The 16,028-nt window shown below is 43.6% G+C and overlaps 1 protein-coding gene across 15 annotated transcripts in view; it reads right to left on the reverse strand.

Annotated features, from left to right (window-relative positions):
* Positions 1-16,028, reverse strand: part of LOC118511369 — a 183,343-nt gene continuing 167,315 nt past the window's right edge. For 8 of the 15 annotated variants that reach the window (XM_036054353.1, XM_036054352.1, XM_036054354.1 and 5 more), the window contains 13 exons: positions 14,923-15,924; positions 13,688-14,851; positions 13,352-13,621; positions 12,373-13,283; positions 11,975-12,315; positions 10,949-11,098; positions 10,004-10,071; positions 9,770-9,942; positions 9,494-9,702; positions 8,994-9,423; positions 8,850-8,924; positions 8,715-8,742; positions 1-8,534 (listed from right to left, as the gene is read on the reverse strand). In XM_036054353.1, coding sequence (XP_035910246.1) covers positions 8,412-8,534; positions 8,715-8,742; positions 8,850-8,924; positions 8,994-9,423; positions 9,494-9,702; positions 9,770-9,942; positions 10,004-10,071; positions 10,949-11,098; positions 11,975-12,315; positions 12,373-13,283; positions 13,352-13,621; positions 13,688-14,851; positions 14,923-15,924 — 4,944 coding nt within the window. In that variant the 3' untranslated portion in view covers positions 1-8,411. The remainder of the gene's footprint in view (positions 8,535-8,714; positions 8,743-8,849; positions 8,925-8,993; positions 9,424-9,493; positions 9,703-9,769; positions 9,943-10,003; positions 10,072-10,948; positions 11,099-11,974; positions 12,316-12,372; positions 13,284-13,351; positions 13,622-13,687; positions 14,852-14,922; positions 15,925-16,028) is intronic. The other 7 variants (XM_036054350.1, XM_036054351.1, XM_036054347.1 and 4 more) reach the window with 3 other exon arrangements.

Here is a 16,028-nt window from a genome sequence, read left to right on the forward strand (position 1 = left end):
TGCAGTTTGATTTTTCAACGGTGCTTTAGTGCATTCAACACGATTCAATTTACGTTCTTCTGTAGCTTTCCAGCTCAACGAATCTCGGTAAGAAGTTTTTTTCCTTTTTTTATCCGCTTTTCTTTTCATTTTCCAATCATTGTTCTGCTTTTTAATCGAGTGTGAACTTTGAATGCATTTATGCAACAAACGTTTTGAATGATTTTCACTTTCTTTACCGTTTTATTTTTCACTTTCTTTAAACCTCTTTTAATTTTAACACGTTTCTTCCTCTTACTCATGTTTGATACCACTTGCATGCTAGTTCTGTCCACTCTTCAAATTAATGCTTTCCCGTTTCGCGGGAACGACATGTTCTCGTGAAAGTTTTTCGAAAACCAATCACCGCTTAAGCAATTCGATAAACGCAGAGAGAGTGGGAGAAAGAGAGACCAGTATGCCTTACATACTCCGGTGCACAGAACGTTAGTAATAGTTTAGTGTGGTTGCAGCTGTGCCAAAAGATGGAAACGGGTTTAAAGCTATGGGTTCGCGTTTTCTTACAATCTTACACGAGTTGTATTATTAGTATTATAAGAAGGAAAGGTGAATAAACAGTCTAGCCTAAAGTCGTTTGAACAAGAACGCGAGAACACTGGGGTTTGACCCCCGTTTTGCTAGAGATTAATGAGAGGGAGACGCCTAGTGTGTCGCTAAGCCGACGTCTGTCAGTAGTCAGACGTTGGGTGACTAGTTTTGCCTCCCGCAGTAACCCAAACGCTCACAACCGAAATGCTGCCGACGGACTGTGCCGGTAGCTGTCCCTATTGGTGAACAACTGTACCGGGACACCCCACCAGACGCCTCACTAGCTATCGTCTGGCTTACTGATCCTACCTCCCGGCTATCGATCTATCGCTTAGTATTGGAAATTGTGTGCGGGGAAAACTGTGGCAGACGGGGGGAAAAAACACTATCAGACTTTTCTCAAAATTCTCTCCGGTGATTGCTGCGTCGATAGACGATAGGGAAAATGGGGTCGAGGGGAGGAAAGGAGCAAGGGAAGGGGGACAGGATGGCCTCTGATGGCAGCATGGCGTTATAAGCGTAAACATGCAAACGATAACTCGCGAAGCTTTGTCTGTCTGTCCGCTTCGACCGTGTGCATTAGGAAGTGTTGGCTTCCCATTTGCCAACTCGGTTTCTGTACATGTTCGCTTGCTTGGGCCTTCCGGCAATATCTCTCTTACTATTCAAATAGAGACGAGAGAGAGACCACAATAATACTATCGCACAAGAAACAGTATGGTTAAAGAGAGTTGCTTTATTTTTCTTAACTTGTTTGCTGTTTTCATCGCGGTTTTCACTCTTTCAACTTGATTTGTCACAGGAGATGCTTTTTTATTATGTTTTTTTCACTTTTATTTACTTGTTTTGTTTTTGTTTGTTTTTGTTTTTTTTTATTGGTGTTTCTTACTTAACAACTTATTTACTCATCCTTATTCGCTCGTGTCTAGTGCATTCGTTCGTAAAACAGCTTGCTTGCTTGCTTGCATTGAAGAACTTGCCAAACAACTTGTAATTGTTACCATTTGCCGCCATTAGGGTTGTGGAAATTGATTTATAGTTTTATTTATAGCAGCGCATTGTTTTGCCTTCTTAGTGTTTTACCTCTCGTTTTTAGCGAAATCTCACCTGTGTATCTGAGCTGTGAGTGTGAGTGTGTTTAAAAATATGTTAAAGCTTGCTTGTTATGTTTAATTATCTTCTTTTGTTTAACATTACTCTTCAAGTGTGTGTTTTTTTGTCTTGTTTGCTGTTTCGTTTGTTTTATTTACGCTTTCACATTCTTTCTTTTCATTTTCTTTCCCTTTTGCCCTTTTTCTTGTTTCGTACTGTGTGTAAGTGTGTTTGTGATTTTTTTTATATAGTGTATGGTGTACATTTCCCTTGTGTGGTGTGTACATTTCCCTTTACAATTCTCACTATTCTTCGCTGTTGTTTTCTTTTCTGTTTCAGTTTTCTTTCCTTCCTTCACTTCCTTTCCTTTACTTAACTTTTTCTTTTTCCTAGTACCTTTCATCAATATCGATCAGGAGTGGTAATTGGATTCTTCCAAGTGTTTTCTTCTGTGTATTAAGTGTGGTAAGGTTAGGTTCATCGCTTAGATTGATAAGTATGTATGTGCGTTACAGAACGTGAACTAGCTTCATCTTCAAGTAGGAAGTAAAAGGTCCATCTCGTAAGTAACTGATTACCAACATGCCGGAGCAGTTAAGGTCTAAATCTCGTGCCACCGTGCTAAGTACTCGCTCGCTTCCGTGCTTTGGTGGAACAAGAAAGGGTGGTAGTGAGACTATGAGGTGTGCACTGTTAATTGTGTTTGTGAGAAAACTATCCCTATCGAGCTTCGCCTTTCCGCTTCACCTTATTCCATCAACTTACAGCATAGGTAACAGATTAGGTAAGAGAGTGAAGGATAGAAATAGAGTGTCAACGTGAGTTTTTTTTTCAAAGCGAACGTCCAACGTGTTGTGGAATAAAAATGGATGAGGGAAAATCCTCACGGGTCCCCAGGACACCCCGGAAAACTATTCTCTACGGGCAAGAAAAGCTACTACCGCTACGCGTCGCCGTGCTGTTGGACTCTTTCGATCGGCTCACGGGCGACTGAGCTAAGCTACTAAGGAAATAGTTCAGAATGAAAGAACACTTTCTTGGGTAGATTGTTGTTTTGGGGGAAGGGTTTTTTCCTCTTTCTTTCTCTCTGGGGACTATTCCTATCGATCGTGCCCCCGCCTAATCGGGGTTTCACTAAGAAGGTTAGCTTAGCAAAAGTACTACTAAGGTAGATTGCTGATTGCTTATGGCATCCTGCTTCTCTGTCTCTCTCTTTCTCTATCGCTCTAGCAAAGCAGGGGTGAAGGAGAGTGATAGAGAAGAAGAGTGTGTGTGTGTGTGTGTGTGTGTGTGTGTGTGTGTGTTGGGACGCGAGATGGAGCATCTCTGATCACTACGGTTGTTAGCTTTAAGTTAACTAGCTGATTTTGCTGTATAAAAATATATTTTTACTTTTAAACCGCAGCCGTCACTGTCTTGTCTCTGTCCTCTACGAGATTTAGTAACGCTCTTCCCTTTTCCTAGTAACGGTTCCCGCTAGTAGTGTGAGTGTGTAGTTTGTGTTTAACTGGGTGTTTTGTTTTTATCACTATACTACAAGAGGAAAGAAGAAGAAATCGAATATCACTAGAAACTGTTTGCTTTTAAATTTGCATTTAGTATCAATTTGGAAAAATCGCAGCAGCAGTTTTATGTTTTTTTCCCCGGGGAGCAAGTCTATTAAAGATCTCTCTTCTTACTTTAAAAAAAACGGATCTTCTCTACGCAAGACGAGTGGTAAATTTGGTAAATCGCCTTGCCGATCGGGAACGTTCGATCCCTACCGGTTCCTACTACGCGGCCTAGCTAGATAAATTCTTCAATAGATCACTCTAGTGTTCCATCCTGGGAGGCATGTGCATGTGAGAAAGGTGTGTGTTAATACTTTACTTGTATCCTTCCACTAGGACCTCACGAAGAGAAGGTGACGAGAGGTGTCCTTTTGCTTGTCTTAAGGTGCGATGTTGAACAGGTTGAACGGTTTGTCCTAAAGGGGTTGTAAGAAACGGGTGTGCTGTTGTGAAATCCTTTAAATCCTCCACAAACTCATCCACTTAAACACACACACAACCGTTTTGTAGCTGCTGCTGTTCTACTTGCTTGTCATTCCAAACTTTCACTTAAAGCCGTTCAATCCACCTTCCCAACTTCCATACCTCTTAATTGTAGCATTAGAAATTGTGTGTTCCATAATTTGCTGGAACCTTTTTCGAATTGAGTTGTTTTCTTTTGTATGTATTTATGTACTGATTGTGGGAACTTTGGTAACTTCCCATTTGGACGTATTTAGTTTGCTGTTTTTTTCATGTATTTATTTACTTCACCATCATCACCAGCATCACCACCATACCGGACCAAACTTACGATTTTCCCTGATATGATACTCTGTCTCTCATTGCTTTATAGAAAAATAGTGAAAAGAAAATTGCTTATTAAAATGCAACTTAGAAACACACACACGCTGATAAACCACCCTTAAAGTTTGTTATCAATACCTCCGAAAACCCGTCATTTTTTTACGATCAAGCGCAATTTTTTTTTGCGGTAACGTTACGAGATTTAATCACACACACACGATCCTCGGCGACACAGCAACCGTTGCCTTGACAATTTACTACCTCCATGGCTTCCTGCCAGTTTTGTTGAACAGTTTCGGTGCGTGGAAATTATGCACCCGGAGGTCTCATCTGTCACGCCTCGATGCGTTACTATGCGTTACGCAACGCGCACGTCTGAGCCCGTTCGCTTCTAATTAATAGGAAGGATTTTTCCCGCCTGCTTGCATCAAACCGACCTGACATTGAACCATTTCTTTTCGTGTATAAAAATGAATGACGCTTGTGTGTGTGTGTGCTCAAAAGTGAAAACGCGTCCAACTTGGACGACGGTTTAACACGTGCGACCTATTGCGCTGGTGATGCGTAACGCTCTGTTTGTCGCCGGTTTAGTTTGATATGAGGCGACATTTTGAACGGGCGGGTGCCGTTGCATCTTCTTGACAATCGCTAGAAGGACAGCGTTCGTGTGTGAGCTGGTTGGGTAAAATCGATTTCATCGATTGATTTTGTCTGCGGGACAAACACATGGAAACTAAAATCGGTTGCTTCTTCATTCCACGGATCCGCAACAAACAGGAAGCGATAAACGAAGCTACGATTTCGATCGAACAGAACATGTTTAAAACAGGTGTTGGTGTGTGTGTGTGTGTGTGTGTGTGTGTGTGTGTGTGTATTACTTGTGTGTGTTTTTTAAAGCTGTGCACCGTTTTTAGACAGTTTATTGCTTGTGTTGAATGTAACAGTTTCCGATACACTTGGATAGTGTGCTTCTTTTAGCATTAGAGTAAAGACGTAGTTTTACATCATGCAACAAGCAAAAAGGTAACAAAACAAACAAGTTTTTCAAAATGAAACAATAAATAAGTAGAGCCTTTCCCTTTGTTATACCTTGTCAACATCGTTCTTCCTTTGCCCACTCTTAGTTCCTTATTCTCTTGTGATTCTTTTACAACTCTGTTGTCTGTTTTCACTTTCATTTCTTTACAGTTTTGATGTCTTCTTCAACCTTCTACTGTTCTGTTTTGTGCTGTTATGTTAATTAATTTTGAAAGCAACTATCCAAAAACTCAAAAACTTATTCTTTTTTTTTGCTCTCTTCTTTTGTTTTAAAACCGTTTTTAACGAAACTATTGCGAACTATGCATTTAATCAATTCCAATGTTCCGTATTTGTTCTTCTCAGCATTCTTTCTCTCCATTTTGCCTGTTCTTTCTTTTATTTTAAGTTCCTTACACTAGCGCTATCCTATTTGTGTATGTTTTTCATATATGTATAAGTGTGTTCTTTTGCTGTTGCCTTTATTTTAATTTCAGTTTTTGCTCTTCTTAAATGATTTACTGCATTTAAGATTGATGTTACTGGTAAGGTGTGTGTGTTTTTTGCTTCTTTATTTTTCACATTTTTTCCCTCAGCTTTTGGGTTTTTTTATTTTTTTATTTTCATTACACTATTCTACTTCCTAGCGCAAGAAGAATGTAAAGAATGCTTAAATCGTACCTATCATTTGTCATCTATCAATTTTCTAGTGTTGTTTGTGTGTGTGTGTGTTTTTTTTTTGTTGTTGTTAGTGTTTTGCTTGTCATTTTTTTTCTTATGCAAATGGAGAAAAATTTTAAACTGGAATTCGTCCTTAACTTGACCTTTCCCTTGCGCTTACACCGTAAGGTAAGTAGCTATGCACGTGTGTACGTAGAGGATGCATGTATGTATGAAGTTATGTATGTATGTATATATAGCTTCTATCGCTCTTCTGTCAAATATATATGTATGTTATTTTGGGTTTTGAAATATATACAAATGATGTACGAATGTGGTGCAATCAACGCATTGCCTCCCTTAACCTGGTTAACCCTTAGCAATGTATAGAATATATACCTTTAAAGTTTAGTAATCGATCCGCAATGTTTTTTTGTTTTGTTTTTCTTTTGGAAAGTCGAAAGTTGCGCACGCATTTGATAGTGCAAAATGGCGAGTAGCTGAGAGTGTAAATTGTTTTTAAGTTCAAAATTTTGTCACATTTTTGTTGTTGCTGCTGTTGCTTGAAGCCATTTGCTGGTAGCTGCTACCAAGATGGTCTGTTTTGCTTATCTATCAACCGGAAGAGAAAGCTGCTGATGGCAATCGGATCAGTACTTGTGTCTATGTCACTCCCGTAATTTTTCTCTCCTGCCGCTCTACAAACGATGATCATCAGCTTTATCAGGTATTAGTAATTTGTTCTTTGCTTTGATTTGATGTCGACGAGACGAGACTTTTTTTTCTCTCCCGTTGCTTTGCGTTGTTGTAGATAGATTTGTAATTTTACTCCTTGAAAGTCATAAGATGGACGCACACAGAGTCACCATTTTGTTTTTTGAGAGACAGAGAAAACGTTTGCTGTTCTGCCTCATTTCCTACCCGGCTAGCGCCTCACAGGTTGTAACGGGTGTTTACAGTACTTATCGCTTGAAAGAGATGGTTTTGAATGGCGTGTGGATTATATTAGCGCTGTTCCGTCTGCTGCCTTATCGTTCCGAAACGTTGTAAAAAAGAGATAAATAGTTGTAGCTTGTATATATATCTATATATATGGATGTATGTATGTATATGTCACTTTATGTATGTATATGTCTATTATAGGTAGCTTCGATCGCTTTCGTTTTGCCGTTGTCTATCATCCCTATCCTTAACCTGGGTTTTGACTTAAGACCAAGTTTTGTTTCACAATATTTTATACACAAACCCACGCACGCACCAACTCTTTGCTTGCAAATTTGAGTGTGCGAATGATTTACGCTTAAGATCTAGTTTGCTCTAAGTTCAATTTAACAAAAGTTAACAATTAAATAGAAAATCACTGTGTTTATCGTTTCAAGATCAACTCCGAACGAATCTTTGTTTATGTACAACACTTTCACCCCCTAGCGCTTTACACCCTTTGAAGAGTTACAATGTGGGAAAAGTTGACTCACTATCTGTATGTGTGTATGTAATGTGTTTTTTTGTTGTTTGGTTTTTTGATCTCAAGATTATAAATAGATGTTACTATTTTCCAGCTCTCCTTAAATCACTACGTGGTTTCTAGTGTAAAAAAGTTTCATCAGTTAAATAATAAAACAAGAACCGTAACAACTGCTCTAAGCCTGTACACAGTACCCGCCAAAAAGTTGATCGAACTCCTTACGGAAGAATTCGGTCATTATTTACACTCCCTTTAGCTTTTCAACTACAATTGACCAGCGTGTGCCACTAATTTTTTTTTTTTTTTCACTATAAATATCTTCCCTTCTACACTATTTTGAACCGCATCGATAGTTCGGTAGCGATAGCTCATTCTCGTTTATCGTTGAAAATAAGTTTCTGGTTTTCTTCTCCGTTTAACTGCTTCGTACACGCATTGGCAACAACACCACCAGCAATATATGCTCGCACCCATCAAACAACAGTACGTGAGATGGGTGAGCTATAATAGTACACGTACTGGATTTTTGTTTCTTTAAAAAAGGTGTTTGAAATCACATTTTTTTACCAGCTTGTCTTCGTTCTGATTCTCCTTTTAGTTTGTGTACACAATTTTTGCTAAATGTTTTTCGCTCCCCTCCCCGTCTTGACAACACGGTTGAGACATTATTTAACTAGAATTTTCTACTAAAATTTCAGGTATCAGATTAAACGCACCTTCCTCCCTCAAACATCATCCACTTGTTAGTAGTTACTTGTTTGCTACAGTATTATTAGCTTTGTTTTTGATAACATTCTCCCGCTGAGTTTCGTTCATTCTTATTTCATCACGCTACACAATCGTCTCACGAAAGTCTCTCAACGCATCGTTAGCGCCATCTAGCGCATTGCTACCGAAACATTTCACACGCAGCGTTACGAGTGGTGAAATATTTCACCGTTACCGTGAAACGATGCAAAACGAAACGCAACGTAACGCAATGCTGGGACGGTTTTTTTTTCGGTTTTGTTTTCATCTAAGAATTTAAACATAACAACAACGGCTACACATTCGTTTGACTTTGCTACTAGTGTAAAAGAAAGAAAAGGTAACAGAGTAAAGTAAGATTCACTACACATGTAACGCTGTGAACGTAGATGCTACCGAGTAAAACAAACAAATACCGAATGCGGTGTCCGCTAGTGTAAGTAACGCCTACAGTCTAGCTGCAGTGATGCTGCCAGCGCGAACAGTGTGCCCTTCGAGTGACGCCAACCGTACGGTTGCAGCCTGGTTCAGTTCACCTTGGAGCGTTGGTAGGCTGTCCCTCGGGCTGTTCGTGACACTGCAAGCTTTGGAGGTACTCCACCCTGCGTAGGTGGACCAGCCTCTCTTTTTCGGCTCGTTCTCTCTGTAGCCTGTTGGAATAGGTTTTACGAGAAGGAGCAACAGTAAGTTTCGGGACTTCAAAGTAAACTAATGTTTTCAAGGTAGAATAAATCATAAAAATATATTAAATTGAAGAAAACTGCTAAAAAAAATGAAGAGAAACCAAGGCAAGATAATAAAGGAGAAACCGGGAAGGATGAATATCTCACCAAGTTAGTCATTTGCTCATCCCATGTACTGATATGGCAAGCGTTTGGATATACGGATTATGCGTTAGTTTGGTCATTTTCGAGACGGAATCGTTACTCTTGGACATTTAAATAAATTTCCTTTACAATACTTACTTGTTTTTCGATTGTCTCATAAACTGCTGTATCTTTCTAGCGGCCTGATTTTGTGTTCGTTGCGAATAAGTTCGTCTGCGAAACGACAAAACAAGACATTAATAAACCAACAGGGCAAATCACTCATCCCACATCGAAACTCACTTCAAGGGACCCGACGGACTTGGTTCCTTCGAGGCGGAACCTCCCTGCTGATTGTTCTGCTGTTGCTGCTGAGGCGATTGTTGCTGCTTCTGCTCGTTGCGGAAGTTTTGGTAGTACGTTTCGAGACATTGGGCCGATGCCTTGTCCTCCTCGCTGCTCGTTACCGGTTGCTGCTGTTGCTGGCTGGTTTGCGCTTTCTTGAACCGCTTGTTCTCACAGTACGATCGATAACCGTTCTGGATGACGAGCGCGGCCTGTGTCATCTGGCGGTAGTACGCGTACTGCTTGTAACGCCGATAGTAGTTCTGTATCACAACGGCCGCCGTACGCTCCTTGTCCTGTTCCTCCATGCGGCTTTTACGGCCCTTGTACGAACGGTAAGCCTTTTGGATACATTTAGCTGCTTCGTACAGTTCACGCTGTTCGCGATCTGTGAGTGCAGAGAAGAGAAGATTGCTTGAAGTTGCTATACGACAGGGAGGCATTGGGTGCAATCCTACCATTTAGCTTAAGGTTAGAGAAATCGGCTTCAAACGGACGCACGGTACCGTTCGAGGACTGTAGAAACTCGGTAAAATCCTGCGTTGTTGGCGGGGGACTTGGCGAGCCGACGGGATGATCTTGCGGTATCGAGTAGCTGGCAGGAGACTGTAGCGGACCAGACGATGCCGGACTGAGACTGGAGCAGGGTGTACCGACGTCATGATAACTGGAACACGATACACGGGAAATCAAGTCCATTAAAAGTCCCTCTACATAAGAGCAGCTCAGCTTACCGGTAGTTGTGATCGCTGAACTCAAAGTTAAACTCTTGATCAAACTGTGACGAAGGAAGCGAATCGAGCAACGGCTCCATGAAGGTGTCGTTCAATATTCCCATCCCGGACGTGTCCTCGTTCAGCGAGTCTGGCAGCGGACTGCCAAGGTACATAGTTTCTTCTGATTCGTTCTGTAAGAAAATCATTGTTAGGAAGCTTCTTCTCGCACATATCGTCGACAAAAGAACGCACCTTGATACGTTCTGGCATGGCGGCTATAATTTGTTCGGCTAGTGTTAGCACCTTCGCATCGGAATCCCCTGTGAATTATCGAAGTGCAAATTGAACAAAACGGTCAGGATTCATTTCTTTTTGAAACAAGCAGTTTTCTAATGGATAATCTCTAACATCACATCACGACACATACATTACTGTAACATTCCACTACAAAGCGCAAGCAAAAGCAATATCAGGAAGTGAAAGAATAGGCATTCACAAGTGCATAAGACTTACCTGCATTTAGAAAATAAAGAGGATAACGATTGTACTAATGTTTATAAATACCTTTATCGTGATACAGTGTTTAGTTTTGATTTGTTTTATGTTTTCTGTTTATGTTTTCTGTTTGTTTATACACCCATAGTTAAGCGAATCGTTGATCTTGTTTGGTAGAAGGAATTTCCAATTGATTTTTAATTAAGGATTGATAAATAGTGAATAAAACACATACGAGTTTTCCAACATATTTACAATTATTAAAAACAAATAAATAAACCAAAAGAAAATCAAGTGAGGTTAAATAAAACAAAAGAAATATAGATAGTTAAATTGGTAAGAGTTTGAATGGGATGTCATCTAACCATAGAGAGCACTAAAAGTTACAACGAATATCGTAAAACACCAAGAAGATAACCAAAACCAGATAATAATAATTCTAAAACAAAAATATAAAATTAAAATAAAACACATCTAACACACACGCGCGCGCACACTGAGAGGGATAGATAGAAGTAGAAGGGAAACAAAGAGTGTGATACCTAAAACCAAACAATAAAACAAAGAAACATAAGAAACAAAACCATTACACCCAGTGATACGAGAGGGAACAAATGGGAACAAACTAAACACGACAAACAAACGAACGAACGGATAAAACATAAACTGGCTAAACCGACCGTACGTCGACAGTGAACTGACCTACGGCGCTCGTCACAGCCCCGGCACCGTTCCCACCGGTGCCACCCTGACCCATATCCATACTATCCGGCAGCTGATGGTGACAGTCGTCCTCCTGCAGTGAGTCAGCATCCTCGCACATCGGGCTGCTTTCCGTAGCCGATACCTCACCTGTACGCGCGTGTGTTTGGTGGGTACAGAGCATCGTAGATTAAAAGGGTAACGTGAAGTTCAAAAACGGTTGCCGTCGAATCGACGAATTTGCAAATTAAAAATGGAGTAAACAAGAAAACGGAAGTTGCAATCAAAAATGGAAAACGGAAGGCAAAGAGCAATCGATAGGCGTAAGACAAATTCGAGCAGATTCGATCCATCACTGGACGATAAAGTGCGCAACCAGAACAACCAGAGCAACGGTCGGATGTGTTGGTCATTCTAGGGCTGTGCAGTGCCCCATGTTTGGGTTGTTGCTGACAACCTGCCACAGAGGCACTTTCGATATGCTACTAGCGAATAAGAGCAACTAGAAAATCGAAAGGAAAGACCGAAAACACGGTCACGACATTCTCTTGAGAGGTAAACCAAAGAAGCTTCAACACATGTTGTAACGAAAAACTGTCTACTAATACGATCAAATACTACGAGGAAAAAAGTAAATTTAGTTTTGTTAAACAAAAACAAATAAAGACTATACTGAAGATATCGGACATTTGAGCGGTGATTTAGTTCTAGTGAATGAAAAGCAATTTGAAGAAAAACGTTCAAGTTTCTGGACAAAAAACGTGTCAAAAGAGCAATGCAACGAAGCCAATCCTATACTACCTATGTGATGTGTTTGGATGTGTGAGTAATCGAATATCTATTGTAGCACTGTATAACTGGTTAATCATCAAAAGGCAGTTCATCGAAATATTATAATAGTTAGAAAATGCACCACAAAATGTTCCAAAAATGAACCCTTGGTAGCGCTCAGTGTGGATCCCGATCACGGATCCAATTATTGGAGAAGACCAACGGGATGGACTGATATTAAATAACAATACTTACACAAAGCAAAGTCCATTTTACGCAACGGTGACAGTAGCGACACATTGCTCGACACCTGCGACGGTGACTCCGTGGTGCGTTCGCTCAACGACAGCGAGAAACTGTCCGCCTCTCGATCACCTCCAGCCGTGCTGGAAGGTGTGCCGGGTTGGTTCTTGCCACTCGGCTGTCCACCACCCGACGCTAGCGGCAGTGACATGCTGCGATCCATACGGTTTGTGCGCTGACCAGCATCACGGAACGTTTTTCCCGTACGGCTGAGCGCTACCGAACGGTTGTCCATGTTGATGCCACTGTCGATCGACGAGCGCTTGGAAAGCCGTGCACCGGGAGGACTTTGACTGCAAGAAAGGCAACAGTTAAATCACAATAAAACCCCTTAGAGAAATGTGCCTCACCTCGAATAGACGGCTCCAGGGCGCAAGAAAACTCCATCATGACTACGATTGCTATCCGAATTAGGGGACAGAGCGTTCGAGAGCATCGGATTTGAGTTAGTGTTCTCCATCCCATAGTGTAGCCCACCGGACTGTGAGCCAGTCGACGAGCAGGAACCCTTCATCTCACTGTACGGCGACAGGGCCGTTGGCGAAAGGGACGGATTGAAAGCCGCCACCAGACCAAAATTATCGTTGCTACAGCTATCACCATTCGCACCGTGCAAACCCTCGCCGTAGCTGAAGATTTGGTTCAGGTTCAGAAAGTTGTGCATCGTACCGGACGTATCGGTCGCGAGCGAATGCATATCAGGCCCGCCGTTCGAGTGCAGATTATTATTACCGTCCGTCGGTTTGCAGTCGATACCGGTACTGCTGCCATTGCTGCCGGAGCTGCTGTTGCTACTGTTACTACTGCTACTATTGCTTTCGTTCAGATTGCTAAGCAGATCGGTACCGGAGTACCGCCCGGCCGTCGGGGCGGACGAAGCCGTCGAACCGGACCCGTCCTGGCCGGTGGACGTTTGGGCGGGTGAAGCAGCTGGCGAGGAGGCGCTGGAAGAATGATTCGAGCAGTTGGTTGGCAATTTGTTTGGCGAAGCGGAGGAAGCGGAGATCGTGCTGGAAGAAGCCGTCGTAGAAGACGAGATGGAGGCAAGCGTCGGAATGGAAGCACTCGTTGGTGTGCGCTGCTGGATGTCAAGTCGTTCCTTTTCCTGCCGTTCGAGTTCGCGCGCTAGGTCACTGTGGCCGTAGTCTCGGGCCACCTCGACCGGAGACTTCTGCGCGTGGTTGCGAACGTTCAGGGCGTTCTGGTTCCACTTGTACAGTATGATGGCCGTCTCGGTGTGTCCCCGAGAGCAGGCAAGTGTCTAAGGAACGTGAAGGAATTAAGGAAGGTTATGTCCAATCCAATTTCTCGAATGAGGTTGAAACTTACCAGCGGCGTGTAACCATCCTTATCCTGACTGAGAGCGTCTATTTCAGCCTCCAGAATGACATTCGAGTTCTCTGCCTTCCAGGTGAGCATAGTGCGTACCAATTTGGCATAGCCGAGAGCTGCTGCCAGATGGAGCAGCGTCATACCCTGATGCTTATCAATAAACGGTCCCGGAGTTACGGAACGCCACATTTTCGCTGTCAGTGTCTCACAGTAGTTTACCAGCCGATCCTCAAAGTTGTTCTGCTTGAACAACAGCGTGTCTTCAGGCTAGAAAGAAAAGCCATAAAGAGCGTAATGATTTGCTATCCAACATCGAACCTCCAGTCCACTTACCAACTCGCCCGGTTCGACCTTTATCTGCAGCTTCTCGTCGATCGATTCGAGCCGATTGAGCAGGTTAAACTTGTACAGCATATCGTTACCGTTGCCCTCACACTTCGTCTCAAACTTTGGCGGAGATTTGTACTCAAAGTTGACCGCATTGGATATCACAAAACCATCACAGGCGACCTGCAGCGTCACGACACCGACCTCGTGCGCCGGACAGTAGCACCGGAGCACACCGTCCTGCACGAGCGTCGTCGGCACCGGGAACGAATCGAATAATACTGTATAGGCGGAGCTGGCACTCCACGGTCCCGTCACCAGCACCTTGATGCCACCCTCGGGATAAGCCCACTCGGGACTGAAGTCCGTAATGGTGGACGCGTTCGGGATCGGTTGGGATGGCTGTGGCTGCTGCTGCTGCTGCTGCTGCTCGTTCTGCACGTGGTGTTTGTACTGTCCGAGCTCACTGCCACTGTCACCGGCAAGCTCTCCTCCACCGGTCGTATCATCCGTACCGTCATCGGTGCTATCACGCAAGAACTCATTCTTTGCATCCAGCTCCAACTCCGGGAACTCCACCAGCATATCGAACGCATCCAAATTGACGAACACATCGTCATCCACCGTACCATGGTTATCGCCACAGTTTTCGATGAAGTCCATCGGATTGATCTCCCCATTCATGGCGTCATCCGTGGGCGTACTATCGTGCCCGGGGACGTGTCCACCAAGTGGCATGTTAGCGCTAAGCGTTTTCTGAATATCCTCCTGGGACAGATCGAGCGTTTCGTTGAAGAATGGCAGATTGTCGTGGTGATGATGGGTTGGACCACTGTTCTCCATGCTCTGTACCGGACTCGCCATCGGGGTGTGTTCCTGATACCCAAATATGCTCTCGAACGACTGCTTCTCGGACGTTCCACCCGTTGTGGTAGACGATGGTGAACTACTCGACGGCTGTGACGACTGTCTTGTCTGGTGATGCGTTAGGGAAGGAACGGGCGAAGATGAAGCATCCATCATCTCCTGCTTCGCAATTGAACCTGAGGATGCTTCCGTTTTGATGGACCCATCGGTATCCTTATCGTTGGACTTCTGGTGCTGCGATTGGCACACGTACGATTGCTGTTGGCCGTTCAGAATCAACAAACTTCCAGGCGCACCAAGATTCTGCAATCGAAAACGCAAGACATCCATTAGATTTTAAAGCGGAAAACAAAAGCGAAGTAATCGATACTAACCTGACCCAAACTTAGCACCAACGGAGGGGTCGATGTCGCAACCGATGCACCGTTACCATTAATCGAAATTCGATTATGATGAACCGTACCCTGGCCACTTTGGCTATTCCCATTCGACATCGCGCCCGACCCACTCGAGTCACCGCATGTTCCATTCGCTCCGGACTGCTGATTCGCGCCGAGTCCATTCGATGGACGATTGGTTTGACCGGTGGTTCCGATCATTGATATATGATTCTCGTTGCTGCCGTTTAGATTGATGTCGCGTGCATCGCGAGCTCCCCCAGGTACGCCGTTCACCGTGCTGGACCGGTCCGGGCCTGTTCCGGTGCCGTTCCCATTCGACGGTGTCACTTGACTGTTGGAGTGGCCAATGGCGGTTAATTGATTGCTACCGACATTACTGCCACTGGTGTTACTGGTGTTGTTGTTGTTGTTGTTGCTGCTGCTGTTGGTGCTGTTGCTGCTGGACGAATTACTGTTGCCGTTCATCGTAAGCGTATGTTGCTGTTGAGCATGAGGATGTCCATGGTGTGAATGAGAGTGCACACTGGGGAGCTGTTGCTGGGGATGGTGATGTGGATGTTGCTGCTGTTGGTGATGTTGCTGCTGCTGCTGCTGCTGCTGATGCTGATTGCTTGTGATAATCATGGCCGAACGATGTCCTCCGAGATGATTGCTTTGCGAGCCACCGCCAATGCCGTTTGTAATGTGACTACTGACACTTGTTAATTGTGAGCTAGTGTTACTGCCGCTCAGCGAAACCAGAGCGGACGGGTTTTGATTGCCGGGCCTAATTGAATTCTGACCGGTGAGGCTCTGCGCCGAGGTAGGAATGACTTGGAAGTGTATCGACGAGTCGAGCGTCTTCGGTGTGATGGCGCGTGCCCCATTCGGATCGAGGATTGTGTGCTGGGGATGTTGCTGTTGTTGCTGCTGCTGCTGCTGCTGCTCAACACGCCCAGTCGCCATCCTTCGATTATCCAACCATCGGGGATACATCTACAGAATGGTGGGAAGGAAAACCGAGTGCATATTATAATGCTCGAGTTTAATTGAGATTTTGTGGCTAGCGACAATTGCCATCCGGATGCCACCTTCTCCCA

Source organism: Anopheles stephensi, chromosome 3, assembly GCF_013141755.1.
Source record: "Anopheles stephensi strain Indian chromosome 3, UCI_ANSTEP_V1.0, whole genome shotgun sequence".
NCBI classification, from domain to species: Eukaryota; Metazoa; Arthropoda; class Insecta; order Diptera; family Culicidae; genus Anopheles; species Anopheles stephensi.